The sequence below is a fragment of the Chiloscyllium plagiosum genome, chromosome 15, assembly GCF_004010195.1.
Source record: "Chiloscyllium plagiosum isolate BGI_BamShark_2017 chromosome 15, ASM401019v2, whole genome shotgun sequence".
In the NCBI taxonomy this organism is placed as follows: Eukaryota; Metazoa; Chordata; class Chondrichthyes; order Orectolobiformes; family Hemiscylliidae; genus Chiloscyllium; species Chiloscyllium plagiosum.
In genome coordinates, this window is record NC_057724.1 from 28,922,921 (window position 1) to 28,941,196 (window position 18,276).

At 37.9% G+C, this 18,276-nt stretch overlaps 1 protein-coding gene across 4 annotated transcripts in view; it reads left to right on the forward strand.

Moving 5' to 3' along the window:
- The window catches only part of cstf2 (cleavage stimulation factor, 3' pre-RNA, subunit 2), a 67,323-nt gene that overhangs the window by 23,765 nt on the left and 25,282 nt on the right, over nucleotides 1-18,276 (forward strand). For 3 of the 4 annotated variants that reach the window (XM_043704570.1, XM_043704573.1, XM_043704571.1), the window contains exons 8-11: nucleotides 1,603-1,665; nucleotides 6,350-6,406; nucleotides 11,899-12,040; nucleotides 15,438-15,772. In XM_043704570.1, the coding sequence (XP_043560505.1) occupies nucleotides 1,603-1,665; nucleotides 6,350-6,406; nucleotides 11,899-12,040; nucleotides 15,438-15,772 (597 nt within the window). The remainder of the gene's footprint in view (nucleotides 1-1,602; nucleotides 1,666-6,349; nucleotides 6,407-11,898; nucleotides 12,041-15,437; nucleotides 15,773-18,276) is intronic. The other variant, XM_043704572.1, reaches the window with a different exon arrangement.

Consider the following 18,276-nt stretch of genomic DNA (forward strand, 5'->3'; position numbering starts at 1 on the left):
AGAAGAGTAGTCTGACACAGAACAAACGACCAAGAGGCGAGTCTGCTAGAATATGGGCATTTTATTCCCCGCAGCGTCGCCACAACGGGTCTGGCTTATACTCACTCTACATGTTACCGGAACTGGGAGCCGTCAGTTCTCGTAGAGCAATTGCCAACAACCCACGCTCGGCGGTTAAACGTAACCCCAGAGCAGACTCACCGAACTGGAGACTTTTCCAGCTGATATACTCTTTTCCAGATATAAACATTCATGTGAACAGCAGAGCAAGGCTAAAAAACACATTCCATTCTGGTTACATACAGATAAGAAGATTCACACGGGGAGGTGTGTAATAAGATTCACACGGGACTAAGCAACACCTCCATTCCGGTTAGATTCACACATGTATTGGGACATAATTTTTAACCGTTTCACCACATTCCACTGCTTGGAATTTTACACCACACTGAGTCATGATTAATATTATTTATTCATGTTGATGAAATGTACATCATGGATTTTCATTGTTTCATTTATTTCTCAACCCATTATCAAAGATGTCATATTTGTTTTGAGGAAATTAAGTGACCAAGGTACTTCACAGGAGCCATATGGAGATGTAGATGTCCAAACGCTTGGTCAAAGAGGGTAGGTTTGAAGAAGTGACTGAAATGAGGAAAACAAGGTAGATAGGTGGAAAGCTCTAGGAAGGAAATCCCATAGCATGGGGCCGAGATGGTCGCACCTTCAGATGCCAATGGTGGAACATTCATAATTGGGACTACACAAGAGGCCTGATATCTGGAGGAGATTAGAGAAATAGTAAAGGGTAAGACCATAGAAGGATTTGGAATGAAGGTCAGAATTTAAGTCCAATATATGCTTCACCAACAGTCAGTATAGGTCTGAGAGCACAGGAAAAATGGGAAATAGGACTCATTGCCATTTAAGGTGGCCGAGGTTTGGATGAGCTCAACTTTGAAATGTGGAATGTGGGAGACCAGCCAGGAGTACATGGGTTTAGCAAGAGGTAATGAAAGTATGCATGAAGTTTTCAACAGGAGATGAAATGAGCTGGGGACTAAGTTGGTCACTGCTATGGAGATTGATATCAGCAGATTTTGAGATAGCACAAATTTTGCTACAATCTCCAAAGAGCATTGGATACCTTTTTTAGAAAAAGATTAAACTTGCATTCAATGGTGAAAACATAATACAGCATAATTTCACAAGCACAATGACTAAACACTATCTTTGTAAGGCGAATAATACATAAAACTGCAAAACAGAACTTGCTGCTTGCGAGAGAGGGGAGGACAGAGGGAAGGCAAGAAGAACAGAGAGACTGAGCTAAGAATTCCTTCTCTACATTTGTCCCAGAGTTGAAATCTGATCTCAACTGGTGTTGATGTTTTGAGTAAAGTCTTAGCCTAGTGAATTGGTGTCGTTCCTAAGTTGCCAATATGATGCAGAAATAAATAGGATGGTTGTTATGTTGCGATATGTTGCTTTGATTGTGGACCCATTTTTTGGGGAAGTTGTATAGAAAAGGCTTGATTATGCATCTAATACATGTAATAATTGGTTTGAACTTTATGCGTGCAACTTTGTTCCCCATAGGAAACATGCAGCCGCAGATGGGTCTTCCGCAGTCAGGACCTGTGCCAATGGATAGAGGACAAGGTATTGTTTTGTGTTCTGGAGTTTTAAAATTTTTTGATTGTGTTTTGAAAATAAATTGTGTCCTTTATTTATTTCAATGACCATTGTGATTATATATATTTTAAAGAAATATTTTTGCTTACTAAGAGGGAGGGGGATCATATTTGAACTGTAGGGAGGAGTAACAATTGGTACCTTCCATTTTGGGTAAGAGATCTTTTCTATCAATGAACTAGTTAATACAGTATAACCAGCTATTAATCTCCCTTGATCGTTTCTTTTCTCCTCAAGTACCATCCAAATTGCCTCTACATATTGCCTCAAAAAAAGGTTATAATTAAATGGGATAGTATGCCCAAAGTGTCCTTTGCACCCAAATCATGGAAGCACAACATTTTTTCTTTCCCACTAAATTGATTAGATGGTGCAGTGTTGTAGGTTTTAAGGACCATCGTTCTTAAGCTGCTTGCACAACTTTTCTCAGACACGGAATTCTGAAACACAGCGGTCATTTATTGACTTTTATTGATGCATGGTGATGGTTTCATCAAGGAAATGTTGGCAGGAAAACTCCTAACAAATCATCCCTTAAACAGGAATACCTCTCTAACAATAGGCATACTGACCATACTGACACAATGATGCAAGCTTACACTCTGTTCCACTTGACCAAGCTTCCGAGTGACGGAAATGCTTTTATTGCTTTACCTGAAGTAAATTCAAACCCAAGCTCAGGAACCTTTTTCTACAGTACTCCTCCCATATGAAGTTTTAATTTGATAGACTCCTATTATAAAAAAACTTTACTTATATTAAAGTGCAGTCAAATGTAGATACATTTAAGTGAGAAGGATTTCTGTCCGTGTAGACATAAGGTTAAGTAAAATGTGTGGTAACCTCAATGTAATTATACAATTCAAGATATGCTCAAGAGCTGCACACAGTTGTGGAATTTGTGGAATGATCCTTTAGCTTCCTTTGCATGTTTCATGCATTATTGTAGCCTTTCCCTCTTTAATTTTCCATTTTAAGCTCAGGTGTATTTTTGTCTTTAGGTACTATTAATTTTTTCATTTTTGTTTGGAAACTTTTTTTGTAGTTTAGGACAATGTTCTAAAATAATATTAGTAGAGTCTAGTGAACAAATGCTGATAAATAGTCACCACAAAATGAATGCAGTCATCAAGTAAGCTGCAGTGTAATAGCATCTGATTACTTGCTTACAAAATTTCTTTTGATTGTGAGTAATCCACATGCATACTTGCTTATCACATTTAAATTGATGATGCACTGAGATAGTAATTCATATCTTTGAAAAAAGATATTTGTATTTAAATATCAGAAGAAAATTGATCAATTGTATATTAGGCTTTTGCTAGCTTAAGAAATTCAAATTACTCATTCTGTCTAGCCCAGTGACCTGCATTTTCCATGAACTTCAGATTTGATACACAGCATACTTAGCATACAAATCTGAATTATTTCCTCCCAAATTTCTTAGCAGCAGTGGGCGGCATTCAAAGTACAATTATATAACATAAGAACATCAGACATAGGAGCAGAGGTAAGCTATTTGGCGCCTCATGTTTGTCCTGCTATTCAACAAGATCTGCGGCATGCCTCAACTCCTCTATTATGCCAGCTTATTATAACCCTTAGCTGCCTGCTATTTCAAAACTCTATCCATCTACCTCTTTAAATATTTTCAGTGATCTATCCTCCACAACTCCCTTCAAGATATTCACTACCTTATGCCCTATGGGAAAATTTTTCTGCACTTTTTTTGAAATTTTTCTTCATTTTAATTCTGATTCTTCCTATCAAAGTACATGGCCTCACACTGTTCTATGTTAAATTACATCTGGTAAGTTTTTGTCCAATCACTCAACCCACCTTGCAGTTTTTTTTTTACATCACCGCACACTCTCCCACCTATTTTTGTATCTTTAGCAAATTTAGATACATTGCGCTCTGCCCCCTGCTCCAAGTCATTAAATAATAGAGTTAAAGCCTGAAGACCGATTCTTGTGGCACTCCTCTAGCTATGTCTTTTTAACGTGAAAAAGATCCATTGGTCCCAAGATCCATTTTGTCCAAATGTTCACCAGCTGTCAATCCATTCCAAAACATTATCCCCAATACTGTGAGCTCCTGTCTTGCACAATAACCTTTTTGTGGCACCTTTCAAATGTCTTCTGGAAGTCCGGAATCACCACATCCAGCGGGTCTCCTTTATCAGCTTTGCTGTTATATCCTCAAAGAACTCTATCAGAATTGTCAAACATGCTTTCCCTTTCTGTTTGCTTGTGTTAAGTTTTTCTAAATTACCCATTTCTAACTTAATAATTGGCCTATAGTTCCTGCTTTATCGCTGCCTCTCTTCTTGAACAGGCCTGTCATGTTACCACTTTTCTAATTTGCTGGGCGTGATTTCACCCAACGCCTCCAATATTTTATGCAATCAAAGTCCTGAAGACTTGTTTGCCTTGGGTCCCATCAGTTTGACAAAGACTTGGTCCATCATGATAGAGACTGCTACAAGATCATAGATTCATTGAATCCCTACAGTGCGGAAAGAGGCTGTTTGGCCCATTAAGTCTGCACCCACCCTTCCGAAGAGCATCCTACCCAAACCCAGCCCCTCCTACCCTATCCTCATAATTATGCATTTAACACTGCTAACCCACCTCGCCTGTAGATCCTTGCATACTATGGACAATGTGGCACAGCCAGTCCGCCGTGGCCGTGCATATGTTTGCATTGTGGGCAGAAATCCATGCAAACAGAGAGAATATTCAAACTCCAAACCGGCAGTGACCCAAGGCTGGAATTGAACCTGAACCCCTGGTATTGTGAAGCAGCAGTGCTAACCACTGAGCCACAGTGTTGCCTGATTTTTCTCCACATTAGCACCTTGTTAATCTGATATCTTTAGGGTGATTATCGTGTCCGCCTCCATGAAGGTCAATGCAAAAAGTTAATTTTTTTTCCTTTATTCATTCATGGGATGAGGGTGTCACTGGCTAGGCAGCATCCATTGCGCATCCATAATTGCCCAGAGGGCTGTTAAGAGTCAACCCAATTGCTGAGAGTCTGGAGTTACATGTAGACCAGACTAGGTAAGGATGGCAGTTTCTTTCCCTAAAGGACATTAGTGAACCAGATGGGTTTTTCCAACAATCAATTCATGGTCATCATTACATTCCTAATTCCAGATATTTATTGAATTCAAATTTCACTACCTGCTGTGACTGGTTTCAAACCCAGGTCTCCAGAACTTTATCTGGGTCTCTGGGTTAACAGTCCAGCAATTAATACCACCTCCCATGTACCATTATGTACCATTTCCTGATTCCCTGTTATTAATTCCTCACTTGCATCCTCCAAGGGTTCCACACTTAATTTAGTGACTCTAATTCTTTTTATGCACCTGTAGAAGCTCTTGCTTTATGTTTTTACATTTATTTTAATCCACTGCTTCTGATTCCTAAAAAGAAACAAAATTCCAACCCTCTGGCTTGCCATTAGTTTTTACAGTATTGTATGCCCTAAGTTTTGATTGGAAACTCTCCTTGACTGCCTTTGTCAACCACAGATGGTTCATCAATTTCATCGAGTACTTCTTTTTGACTGGAATAAATTTCTGGTGAGTCTTATGAGATATCTGCTGATAGTTCTGCCACTGCTCATCAACTGACTTCCATTTGGTCTCCTTTCCCAGCCTGCTTTAGACAGCTCATTCTTCGTACCTCTGGAATTCGCCAGTCGAAAAGGGTAGCACTGGAAAAGCACTTCAGGTCATGCAGCATCTGAGGAGCTGGGAGTCGACGTTTTGGCCATAAGCCCTTCATTAGTAATTCTGAAAGACTTATGACTGAAATGTCAACTCTCCTGCTCCTCGGATGCTGTCTGACCTGCTGTGCTTTTCTAGCACCACCTTTTCGTCTCTGACTCTCCAGCACCTCCAGTCTTCATTTTCCCTATACCTCTGGAACTGCCCTTTTGAAGTTGAGGACACTGGCTTGTGCTGAGTTGCTGTCAGGATAGAAATGTATTAAGCATAGGCTGTAACTTTCTTGAAGTTTACTCTGGCTTTCCATTATGGTGAGCTACTATGAATACGTTCTGATGATTTTCATTGGTGTCTGCTTATCGGCACAGGCGTATCTGGTTTTCAAATTGCTGGACTTATAACTACTGAAACAGAAATTCTAGTCAAACATTCTTGTTGCTAGTTCTGTCATTACATGGCATGTTCCTATGCGCACTATTTTATTTCCTTGCTTCTCTTTTTAAAATTCCTTTTGCCTGCAGGTTTATTTAGTAAACATTTGTTTCCATGCCTGATCTTTGCAGACTTCATAGTTTTTATGTGATGATCATGGATTCTATTTTTTTTCCATAAGTGGTGAATTCCCTTATCATCTTTACCCTCTCTTTCTCACTTCATGAGAAACCTTTTTCCTGTCACAAAGTTCTCTTGTTAGAATTCTGTCTAAAACCATCTGTTTTCCTGGCACACTACACAATATTATCTTTTGAAGTGTTGGGCATAGCTTGTACTGCCATCACCAGAACCCTTCCAGTGAGATTGTTCAAATGAAGAGGTATTGCATGTGCTTCTGTTACTTTTATTGCACAAAACCTGAATGTTATAAAAGGACAGGTTATCCATTGCACTATTCTTTATCTCGTATTCTCACAGGAAGTATGCACTCACCTGTGGCCTCTGCAGGGACTGCACAGATCGAGAGAGGACAAGGTACTAATTTGAATGAAAGTTTAACCTCTGATCTTACAAATAACCTGTAACGGAGAGGTGTAACCCTTCATGTTTGCTGGTTGCTTTCACTTTGAGAGATATTACATTTTGTTGAATGAGATGTAAGGGTTAAACTTTTTAAAATATGGAATGTGTCTCCTGTTTCAGATTAGAGGTCAGAGGTTAAGTATTTGTGGAGTTTTATTGTGGTGCACCAAAATGTAATAAATTGTCTGAAATTTGGTTGCAATTAATGATAATATTTACTCAGGAAGGATCTAGTAGACTTAAAAGTTGAGGAATGTGACTGAAGTGCAAGGATCAGACAGGTTTGCAGCACAGAAAGAGGCCATTCAGCCCATTTTGTCTGCGTCAACCAACAAATATCTCACTATGCTAATCCCATTTTCCCTGGAGACTATGGCAATGCAAGTGAATATCTATTTAATATGTAAATGTTACAAGAGTTTCTGACTCAACTATCCTTTCAAACAGTAAGTTCAAGACTCCCACTACCCTTAGATTGCAAAGCTTGCTCCTCAAATCTCTTAGCCATCAACCTCTTTCCTTAAGTCTATGCATGAACTCCAGATTCAGACTGCATTTGCATAATTTGTGTTGTAGTACTTGGCATAAATGCCATAGTTACAGTATAAATGCATCTATAATTTGTGGTAAAGTACAAACCTGGTCAACAGATAGGATATCTGAATCCTGTTATAGGGTCCTTGCAAATGGTAGGATATGCATGACCCATTGGATTTGTTTGGCTTTATTACAAATCCAAATTTTGGATTTATTAAGATAGGATTGAGATACCAGCTTCCGTCCAGACAGCACTAACCTAATTTAATAAAGCACCTTTAAGGTGCAAAAAGGTACAAAATCAGATCTCAATGATGTAGTGTCTCTTAAAGGTGGCAAGCACGGCACGTAGATCTATCCTGTGCTAGAGAAGAGTGAAAGTAAAAGTTATTAAACGAGATGCCGGTCAAATTGGATGCTTTTTGCTGAATGGTATTGAGCTCTTTCAGAGTTGTTGGAAGTGAACTCATCCAAACAAACTAAGAGAATTCCAATACAGATGACTTCTGTGGAAGGATCTGGTGGAAGGAATTTGCAAAGTCTAGAGCTGTAGGGAGTAATGGTATAGACTGAAGTCACGTAGGGCATGAAACATATTTTTCACTCCACAGGTGTTGCCACATGACCTGAGTTTCTCCAGAACCTATTGCTATTTTAGCACTTAGTAGGTATTACAGCTGAATCCCTTTTTAGAATTTCTTCAGCTATTTTATCTAAGAAAAATGCCATATGTACTCTAATACTAAGTTACTGGACACTACTCTCTGATCTTTCGGGTTTCCCATGCAAAGGTACAACATTTACCTTTTCCAAAAGAAACATTATAAAACACTCCTACATTTGTGGACCTATCTCTTGCTTATGTAATAAGCATCAGTTAAAAACAATAAGTTCATCTTCCTGGTATATCCAAATGATGGAAATTTCAAAATACAATACATTAATTTTAAATTTTTTTCCATTTTTCATTCATCTGGATGATTTCTTTCAGCTGGGGTTTTTCATAGTAGCACTCAATGTATTCTTCTCGATTTTCAATCCAGTGTACCTAAAAGTCGCAGAAGCCTAATACTCTATTCTAACCCCAGTTATAGCATTGCTTTCAAATTCACATCTTCCAACCCCCCAAAAAATCATCTACATGAACTATAAAGATATCTGAGAGTTGTTGCTCCTGGTGGTAGTAAAACGTGGTGGGGTTTGCTTTCAACTCTACACCGTCCAATTTTAGTACGATGGATCTTATCAAGAAGTGCCAAATGTCATTTAATTCACGTATGCATTTATTTAAGTTTCAGACTGTTCAGTGTGTTTGGGACCTCTTTTGAAGGGTGTACAAATGCTCCCCTTTGAGCTGATCTCCCTGCTGATGATATTGCTTTAATATTAATTGATCCACATTCCCAAGTATTGTCATTTTAATATCCAGTTTCAGTGCATTTTTCATGGATTGCGATGATATATTACTGGCTGTTACATCTGCGCTCATAAAATGATTGATCCTGGCTATTTTACAAAGAATGGCTACCCTTTTTAAGGATTTTACTATGTTATCATCCCCAAATCTGAACCTGGTGAAACTATCAAATTCCTTAATTTTGTTCCATTCCTTATTACTAAGAGAGACTAGGTAGTCTTTTAGCCAGTCTACTCCACATATTGTAGATGTTTTTCTGCTGTCTAAAACTGCACAATTGAAAGATTCTGACACCAACACATTCATTGCTTGGCTAACACATCTTGTGATCATTACAGTGCCCTGTTTTCGATTGATCTATCCATCTTCCTCTGAATGTTCCATTTGTATTTAATTTCATTTACTCTATTATACCACTTGGCATAATCTTAATTGATACCACATCTGCAGAATTGATTCACTACACCATGGCATTTCTGGGGTTCATTCTTTTATTAAAAGTCACAAATTCTTTTTGCTTTTCCAAACTGTTAAAAGCATCTTTGTCTTCATTTTTTTGACACCTGCGCAATCTAGACTATTTTTCCAGCCTGTTAACATTATGTCATCCATTTTCTATTGCCTGCCTAATTGTTCCATTTGCATACAGAAAGCTTTCCCTTGGTGCTTTTAATGTTTGTTCTAGCAGTGTGTATTTACCTACAACTTTAACTCCTGTCAAAACTAGAAAACTGTGGAAGCTCAATACTTTGACACAGTCTAATAACTTGAATTCCAACACACATTGAGGAATTTCCAGATGGAATTTCTATAGTCTTGCATGCAATCTACTGAATTCCATCACTTACTCTTCAATGGAATTATTTTCACTATTTTGGAATTTTTCAAAATTTGACCATGTCTCTCAAGTAATTAATAAATCACTTTTTTGATCAATTTTATTTATGTAAGTTAATACTTTTCGATTTTGAGTCAGTCATCTTTTCTGAATTACTCTTTTGGTTAGAATAATACGTGGTTTTCAATCTTGGGCTTGCAAACTGCTATCATTCTATGCTAACACCATTAAAAAACAGAGGTTAAATGTAGCTAGACTCCAGGCATATCCTTTTCTGATCAGTTTTGTTCCAACTCTCTTGCACACGAACTCCTACCTCACTAATATACACCCAGGCAAGTACTCAACCAGCTACCCCCAATTAACACATAACCATCATCTCTTCCAAAGCCCCATTGATTTCAAGCACAACTACCAGGCCCAACTTGATGATAATATATCCTTCCAACATATAGTCAGAAGTGGGGATATTCACGACTGATTTCAAAATTATTTAGTATCCCTTGCAGCTCCTCAGATACTGTGGACATGTGCAGCAAGACCTGGACAACATACAAGATTGGGCTGAAAAGTCACAAGAAACATTTGCACCATGCAAGTGCCAGACAATCCAACAATAGAACAATCCAACAATCCTCATTTGGCATTTAATGGCATTATCCCCCATTGTTAATATCCTGATAGTTACCATTGGTCATTAACTGAACTGGACCAGCCGTATAGGTACTATAGCGACAAGAACAGGTCAGGGACTGGGAATTCTTTGCTTTCTTTGCAAATACCTCTTTGCCTGTGAGTGCTTGTCCATTATCTGCAAATCAGAAATCAGGGATTTCAAGACACTCTGTCCATTTGGCTGGAAGAATGTAACTTCAACAAAACTCATGAAGCTCAACTGTATCCAGGATGAACTGTTCTTTCTCCAGATGCTGCCAGCTTGCTAAATTTCTCCAGTACTTTGTTTTTATTTTAGATCTTTAGCATCTGCAGTACTTTGCCTTTATTTTCCTGTATGGACGATAGTGGGTTAGAGCAGTAATCCTCTTTATTAGCAAGTAGACTGTAATATGTTCTGCATCTGCCAACTTATGGATACCTGAGTATCCATGTACTTTATCCTTTACTTGACCTAACAGGTTTTGACCACTCTTCAAATATAATTGGAAATTTGCTTTTACCCTAGTATACATTTCCAAGGTTTTCTGTGCCCTCAGTTACTGCTCAGAAATCAATATTAAAACTTTTAGAATTTCTGATAGAGAATAGAATCAATATTTGGATCCTCATCAGTCAGGTAAGTTAGTATGTTAGAACTGTGGCCTAACTGTAACAAAGTTGTGTAATGTTTAATTGAGTGGGAAAAAAGACCCAATTTAAGAAATTGGAAATGTTTGGAGATGTTTGTGTTATTGGCAACTGTGATAGTGATTTCAGTGAATAAAACTCAACAACTTCAAATCTGTTCTAGTGAAACAGAGAAGTGGGAAGCATGTAGTAAAATGTTAAAATAGCTTCATATGAAATCAGAGAACTGATGGTGATTTTCTGAATTTAGTCAGAGACAATTCTTCCTCTGTTTCGCTGATTTGACTGGAAGTGCGCAGTATAAAATTTAAGTGCAGTGTAAACATAATTATTTTGAAATCCACACCTTGTGTATTACTTCTTAAAAACTGAATAGTCCTGTTTTACTTACAAGGTGTTTTGTAATTAATTTAATTCCCACATGTTGTCTTAACATAATTTGCGTTGTAATACAATGTAACACTGAAAATTTTTTGTTTCTGTAAAAATCAGCCCATGGCATAATGAGTTGAAGTCTTTGCTGCGACTCTAAATAATATGAAATGACTTTGCAACTGAATTGAGCCTTTCTGCATGGTTTCATTTAAGTTATAAATAAACTTTAACAAGCTGAGCCTCTTAGATTACTGTGTGTACAATGGTTAAAATCAAGAGGGTGCACATCTTGGTTTTTGATGCATGCAATGCAAGGTTACCAATAAGTAGTGTTATTGTGTGATTGTGAGAGAAAATAATGAAATACTTTATATCTCTGACCATAATATTGCCAGACAGGCTTTTGAAATATTGAACAGATGCAAATCATGCCGATTTGGAATGTTTTCGTTTTTTTATCTGGGCTGAAATTTGAATTTTAAATGCATTTATTTGTTTATTAGATTGCATAATAGGTTTATACAGGTTACAGGGCAAAAATTATTCAAAACTTCAGAAAGATATTATGTGGTACAGCATAATGGAAGACTGTTTGTTGCATGAGCATAGAATGCAGAAAGGATATTAGTGCCACTTGATCTTCATCTCAGCTGTGTTTCTGTGGGGCAGTTTGATCATGTATCTTGTACTTCTGCTTGGGCCAGTTGTGTTTCAGTCCCTGTGTTTCAATCATGCATCATTTGTGAATAAGTTTGAGGCCAGAATGCTTCCAGACATTCAACATTCTTGACTTCATGGATAATATGCGTGGATAGTACAGAATGCAGGAAATCATTAATGCTCTGTAAGACTGGAAACGCCCTTTTTTTTTTGAAAGCATGATTCTGCTTTCTTCCCGTTTATCTTATTGTGATATCCAAATTCATCCAGACTTCACACATCTTTTGACATGGATTTCTTTTCCTTTTTCAGTCCCAATGCAGGACCCCAGAGGCAACATGCAGCGGGGTCCACCAGTAGGTGGGGCTCCGGCTCCAAGAGGTTTATTAGGAGATGCACCAAATGATCCTCGTGGAGGAACTCTGCTTTCTGTCACTGGGGAGGTGGAACCAAGGTAATTGATAGGATATAAAATATTTATCTGTTATCTGACGAAGTGTTGCCCGACAGTCATTCCTTTCTCAGACTTGCCTGTGTATATGTTAATATCAGAATCTGTGCATTGAAAAATGAGTAAAATTACATATCTTGATATGTATTTAGCTATTATTGCTACATGCCTTCTGCAAGCCCATGTAGATTAATTTACAGAAAAATTGAGAAGGGTGAAACTGCAGTGCATGATGATTTTTAATCTTTTAGTTTTTCACCATTTAGACTTATGACAGCAATATTATAAATCTAGGACCACTTTCTAAATTGCAGTATTGTCACTAGAGTTTCAGTAGAATAATAGTGGAAGTACGAAGTTTATGCCATATTCAATTAAACGTTGAGATCAGAAGTCAGACGACACCAACTTACAGTTCAACAGGTATATTTGAACTCAGGAGCTTCATACAAATGGTGTAAGTGGAATGTCGACAGATCAAATAATAGGTCCCTGTAAGTGATCAGGAGTGTCAGACAGTATGAGTAAAGTGTCAACAGCTGAATAGCAAGTGAAGGGATGACCTATAACAATCTCTCTGCCTATAAATTCTGTGCTTGTCTCTCACTTCACCTGATGAAGGAGCAATGCTCAAAAAGCTTCTGATTTCAAATAAGCCATTTGAAATAAGACCTGTTGTCTGACTTCTGATCTTGTCCACCCGGGTCCAACACTGGCACATCCACATCATAAACTTTGAGAGAAATAAATGATCTGGACTTTCTTTGCAAATTTGAATTAAAAAATACACTGATATCTGTTGGCAGCATTGTAATGGATACCTCTCGCAATGAAACGTACCAGCCCTTTAAAAGATACTCTTTAGCTAATGTCAGGCAGTGATTACATTTGACTGACGTATATCGATTCCTATGTTGACTTTTTTTGAGAGTTGTGGGAAATCTCTAATATGATTTATATTCTTTGGCTCAGATTCTTGTCATTGATATTGCCTCAGTGTCTTGTTGGCTACTATTTTCAACGGAATGTTGAGGCTAGGTTTTGTTCACAGACCACAATCGAAAAGGAAAATTCTGTTTACTAATTTCTATCATTGTAAGTTCGCTGTTGACCAACTCTTGATTTTTCTACAGAGATGTAGAGGTACAAGTTAGCCATTGTTTTTTCATAGTTCCTTTCTCTTATGGATCCCAGATTTTCTCTCTCTTTAAGGTCATGACTCATATTAGTTGTGCACTCAGCTCTGTAATCCCACAGATATTGCCATTTTGAGAGCTTGGCAATGACATTTGGCACCCAATTGAAATTCATGTCAACTTACTTTCAAGCAAAATATCTGGATAGTAAACAGGAACAATATTTTAGGCTGATTCCTGTATTTATTTTACACTGAAACAAATTAAGTTCCAGAGGCTGTAGTGCCAGATTGAATGACCTACAATTTCAGTATTGTTATTTTAATGAGATTGGCATAGCAATGTATTGGGAGATTCCTACTTTATATTGATGTAATACAAGGTTAAGATTAACTCCTTAATCTTAAATTCATTCCAGACTTCAGCATATGTTCTATTTCCCAACATAGATAGAACTTAGCTGTGTTCAGAAATGCACTGGAAGAAAAGATGTTCAGTCACTAATTCATTATGTACACTGTAATAGGGAAAATGTCCGATTTATGAAAACAGTTCCTAGATAGTTTCATAATCAAATGATTATTAAATAACTCAATTGATTAATTCTAAATGAGAACAGCTGTTCACCTTTAGTTATATGAAATAGTACAGTGTTATGATGCAAACCAGTTTGAGTTTTTAATAAAGTTTTGTTGTATAGCCAACACATTCATTCAGATAGATTTCTCATTCTTTAGTCTTTCTCTTGTTGATGTGTTATATAACAATGCCCCTGGGGCTCAATGAACAGATTTTGTCAATCACCTACTGTAAATTATGAAGCGATATTGTCAGTTAACCATAAGACATAGGAGCAGAAATTAGGCCATTCAGCCCATCGAGTCTACTCCACCATTCAGTCATGGTTGATAAGTAAAGTTCTTCAACATATTTCAAAATGTCGCTCTAAGTTTTAACACAGTTCACTGTTGAATTTTTGACAATGGGCAATAAACACTGGCCTTGTTTTATACACAAATATCCATCTGGTGAATTAGAAATCAAAGACTTCCAGAAATTTGCAAAGTCTTTACTGTACAAACTTGTAGCATAGCACAAAATTAAATTTTCCCTTTCTTTTTGGGTTCTTGCCCAGTCCAGAAACCAACCCACAACTATGGAAGAATGCAGCACTTTTCTTTAACTTTAGGATCTTTCTAATTAGCCTGTTCAAAGATGTTATTACAAATCTCTGGAACATGTGGGTCAGGCATACTGACCTCAAGGTAATGACACTACCACCATGTCACAGAGCCCCCTTTTTTTCATTTTAGATATTTTATAATCACCTGTTGGGAGATGCTGTGACATTTTTCTAATCAGCCAGTTCAGAGATTTTATTACTCCTGTCTGGAGCAGGTGGGACTTGAACCTGGGCCCTTTGGTCCACAGACAGAAACACTTCCACTGAGCCACAAGAAGGGCTCAAATCCAATCAACTTGTTCAGGAATGTAATTACGCATCTCCAAATTAGGTGGAACTTGAACCTGGGTCTTCTGGCTCAGAAGTAGGGCCGCTACCACTACCAGAAGAACCTTTATTTTTAAATTATCTGTTCAGAGATGTCATTGTACATCTCTGGAGCAGGCAGGGTATGAACCTGGCCCTCTACTGCTAGAGGGCCCTAACTCAAGACCTAACCTGTTTAGCTAATCAACCAGTTCAAAGATGCTATTACTCCCTTCTGGAAGAGGTAGAACTTGAATCTAAGCTCCCGGTCCAGGGATAAGGATAATCACTGCTCCACAAGAGGGCTCCTAACTCTGTACAGGTCGTTCTACAATATTGCGGATTTTGTTAATGTAATTGGGGACACTGTTACTAAAGCATGAACTTTTAAAATGTGTATTGGCTATAACACAATTACATTGCGAACACTTTAAGCGCTGTTTCTACATGTGATTTTTCTATAATGCAGGTTTGCACAAGAACGTAACTATCACATTGTAGAAGAACTACCTGTACTTAAATACAGAAGTTGAACGAGCAGCACATGCTCTCAATCAACTCTGGAATTGATCTATTTGATTCTCAAAAGAATCTGCATTTCTAACTCTGATGAGCTTTGCCAGCAATACCCACAACTCATGAAAGGATAAAAAAGAATGATTTGCATATTTCAGATTGTATTTCTATTGCATCACTATTTTATTGGCGTATATAGTTTTCATATTGCCACCCAATATTTGAGTCTGTGGCTAATTTTATTGTTTTTGTTTTTCAGAGGATATATTGGTCCCCCGCATCAGGGCCCACCCATGCACCATGTGCCTAGTCATGATGGCAGAGGACCTCCTGACATGAGAAATGCCCATGAACCACGAGGAATGCAACATGACATGAGAGCAGGGCCAATGGGAGAACAGAGAGGACCCATTGGTGAACAGAGGGGCCCAATGGGTGAGCCACGTGGGCCAATGGGTGAGCCACGTGGGCCAATGGGTGAGCCACGTGGGCCAATGGGTGAGCCAAGAGGTCCTATGGGAGATCCAAGAGGAATGATGGGAGATCCAAGGGGTCCAATGATGGATCAGAGGGGCCCTCCTCATGAATCTAGAGGCAAGTTAGTGCATAACAAAGAAAAATTAAGATGGTTTGGAAATAGCACTAGCAATTAAATAGACTCAATTGAAGTTTTCCTGATTTTTTTTTTCCAACTATTTTCAAATTGTCCATATTTGACTTTACTGTTTTGACAAGATTTGAAAAGTTCATTTAAGAGTAATAACAGAGCACTTAGTATTATAGTTAAAATTGCATTACCATGTATGTCAATAATCTACTTTGAAATGCTTCACTTACATGTGAGCATCACAACTGGCAGTTGAATGTATACATACAGAGGAGTCTTGATTATCCGGCATTCGAATATCCGAATATCGGATTAACCAGCAAGATCCCGATGCTTGGCTAAACTAGGTTATCCGGCATTCGATCATCTGGAATTCGATTAACCAAACAAAATATTCTGTGCCCGTGTCCTTCGGATAATCAAGGTTCCTCTGCATATTATTCCTGATAATTGCCTCTGACTTTAGCACATCATAGCATTTTAAAAATGTTAACTGTTTTGTGGCCTTAAACATGTTTTACTTTATTGCTGTCCACAGTATTCAGCTGTAAAGAATGCTCTTAATATTTGTGTAGTTGAGAGTTCTAGTGTTCCTAGCTCTGTGAATTGTCATGACTGTTGGCTCATGAGTTGGGAGTGTAGAAAAGGAACAGAAAAGGCTTACTGTATCGATTTTTATCCCACAGTGTGCCTTCAGCATATCAATCAGCCAGCAGTGTTGCTGACCTGGTGGCACTTGCAGCACAGATTGATAATTTACTACAAAGCAGTCTTTTGTTTTACTGAATGAAGTTTGGAGAGAAAAGAACCATCATGCGTTCGTGGGTTGGGAAGAATATAGTTTTTTTAAAAATGCACAAAATGAAAGCATTCTTTTGTGACCAACATTTTGTCAACAAATTACTCTATTTCAGTGATGGACAACCTGGTAACGTTTGGAGAGGTCTGTCAATGATTAAATGCTCAGAGTACATTCCAGTAGTTTCAAGCAGAAAATTATTCCTGTTTATCAGTGGCAAACATTGTGAAAATAGTAACGCAACATGAAAATGGACGTTGTTAGATGTTTGAGCTATCAAATTTGTGATTTAGACTGTTGATGAATTATGCAGTCTTTCATTTATGACTTATACATAAGAATGACACTGGGCACCACACTTTAACGAAGAAAATTGGGGACTGAGAAGGTGCAGAAATAATTTATGAAATTTATACCAGAAATTGAAGATTTTAGTTGTATGTTGCGCTTGAAAAACTAAGGTTGTTCTCCTTAGAATAGTGAAGACTTGAGAGACCATGGATATCTTTGATTGTGTAAGTGACACACAGAAGAGGCTGTAACAGAGGACCAAAATTTGGTAATTGGAAAAATAACCATGAGGTGACATCTTAAAACAAAATTTGAGCAGTGAATTGAAATGAGGTAGTTAAAAGGATTTCAGAACCAGATTCAATGAAACTCATCAAAAAGGAATTGGATAAAAATTTGAAGAGGAAATAATTTCAGGACTTTGAGAAAGAGCAGGGGAGTGGGAATAAAGTATAGATGTTTCCAAGATACAGGCATGGTTGCCTTCTGTGCAATATCATGCTCTGATTCAGTACAGTTTAGAGAATTAATCTCTTATCAACCTTGAATCCGTCTTCTGAAGGCACCAGTACTGAGGTAGTAATTAAACCTATAGGTAATTTGTACTTTTTGAGAAGTAAAAGAGAGCTTAAAATAATCAAAAGTTATTTTACTAAAAGCAAAACTCTGTGAATTTTGAGATCTGGATATCCTCTGCATTTGATAAGTTAGTAATTGTAGCTCACCATCATGTGAGTCATTAAGTTGTATGTTACATAATCTAGACAAATCCTTTCGGTTCATTCTGAGAGAACGCAATATGTTTGGAATTGGAGTTTCTGTTTAAGTGAGACAATAAACCAAGTCCATATCTTCTGAAATTACATAGATGCATATACTGTGATATAGTTTGATAAAGGCTGAAGTGAGGACTGCAGATCCTGGAGATCAGAGTCGAGTCTGTGGTACTGGAAAAGCACAGCAGGTCAGGCAGCATCCAAGGAGCAGGAGAATCAACGTTTTGGGCAAAAGCCCTTCATCAGGAATCACCTGCGATGATTTGGGCAAAAGCCCTTCATCAGGTAGAGCTTTTGCCCTTAACTTCGATTCTCTATAGTTTTATATATAGTTTGGGCATCCAAACATAACACTTGCCTGAGCTGAAACCTTCCTGTTTAGATAATTAATGACCTTCAAAGACAGGAAACAAAGATGAACTGGGTATATTTAGTCATAGTCATAGAGATGTACAGCATGGAAATAGACCCTTCAGTCCAACCCATCCATGCCAACCAGACATCCCAACCCAATCTAGTCACATCTGCCAGCACCTGGCCCATATCCCTGCAAACCCTTCCTATTCATATACCCATCCAAATGCCTCTTAAATGTTGCAATTGTACCAGCCTCCACCACTTCCTC